General features: G+C 71.8%; 1 protein-coding gene across 3 annotated transcripts in view; it reads right to left on the bottom strand.

Annotated features, from left to right (window-relative positions):
- SPINDOC (spindlin interactor and repressor of chromatin binding) overlaps positions 1–619 on the bottom strand; it is a 17,555-nt gene extending 16,936 nt beyond the window's left edge. For all 3 annotated transcript variants that reach the window (XM_014588325.2, XM_006149804.3, XM_006149805.3), the window contains exon 1: positions 408–619. In XM_014588325.2, the coding sequence (XP_014443811.1) occupies positions 408–531 (124 nt within the window). In that variant the 5' untranslated portion in view covers positions 532–619. The remainder of the gene's footprint in view (positions 1–407) is intronic.
- Between the last annotated feature and the right edge of the window lie 6 nt (positions 620–625).

Raw genomic sequence — 625 nt, 5'->3', positions numbered from 1 at the left:
GCTCCCTCGCCCACCCTCGGGCCTAGAGGCCTTGCCGCCCCTCGGCCTAGAACGCAGCCCAGGCCCTGTGACTTACAGCGCGTCCAGGGATCCAGCCGCCCGTGCTCTGCCCGGGCGAGGGGGCGCTCGGGCACCGGAAGATACGCTGTGCGTCAAGCGTGGATCGAAGCCTCCAGACCCTGGGCGCGGGTCCGCGACGGCAGAGGGCAGAGGGAATTCGGGGAGGCCTGAGATTCCAAACCCCGGTGGGGGAGGAGCAAAAGCGCGCCCCGGCCCCAGACTGGAGGGGGAGGGGCTCCTGGGCCCCAGACCCGAGTGGGAGGGGGTGGCTGGACCTCAGACCGCTACTGGGGAGGGGCAGCTCCCAGCCCCAGACTGTGACGCGGAAGTGGGTCCCCCATCCTCACCTCTGAGCATCGGCTCCGGGCGCGGGAATACCGCCCCCCACCCCGCCCCCTCCCGCTCTCCTTCCTCGCATTTGAGCGTCACCTCGAAGCAGTCCAGCGCAGCGCCCTCGGCCCTCAAGGCCATGGTGCGGCCGGGGGCAATCCAAGTGACTGGACGCCGGAGGACCTGCTCGCAGGCCTCGGCGCGCAGCGGGCGGCCACCTCCCCCCGGGACAGTG

The sequence above is a fragment of the Tupaia chinensis genome, unplaced genomic scaffold (assembly GCF_000334495.1).
Source record: "Tupaia chinensis unplaced genomic scaffold, TupChi_1.0 Scaffold000273_1, whole genome shotgun sequence".
NCBI lineage: Eukaryota > Metazoa > Chordata > Mammalia > Scandentia > Tupaiidae > Tupaia > Tupaia belangeri.
Note: the sequence above shows the minus strand (reverse complement) of the source record. Positions and strands in the feature narration are given on the sequence as shown.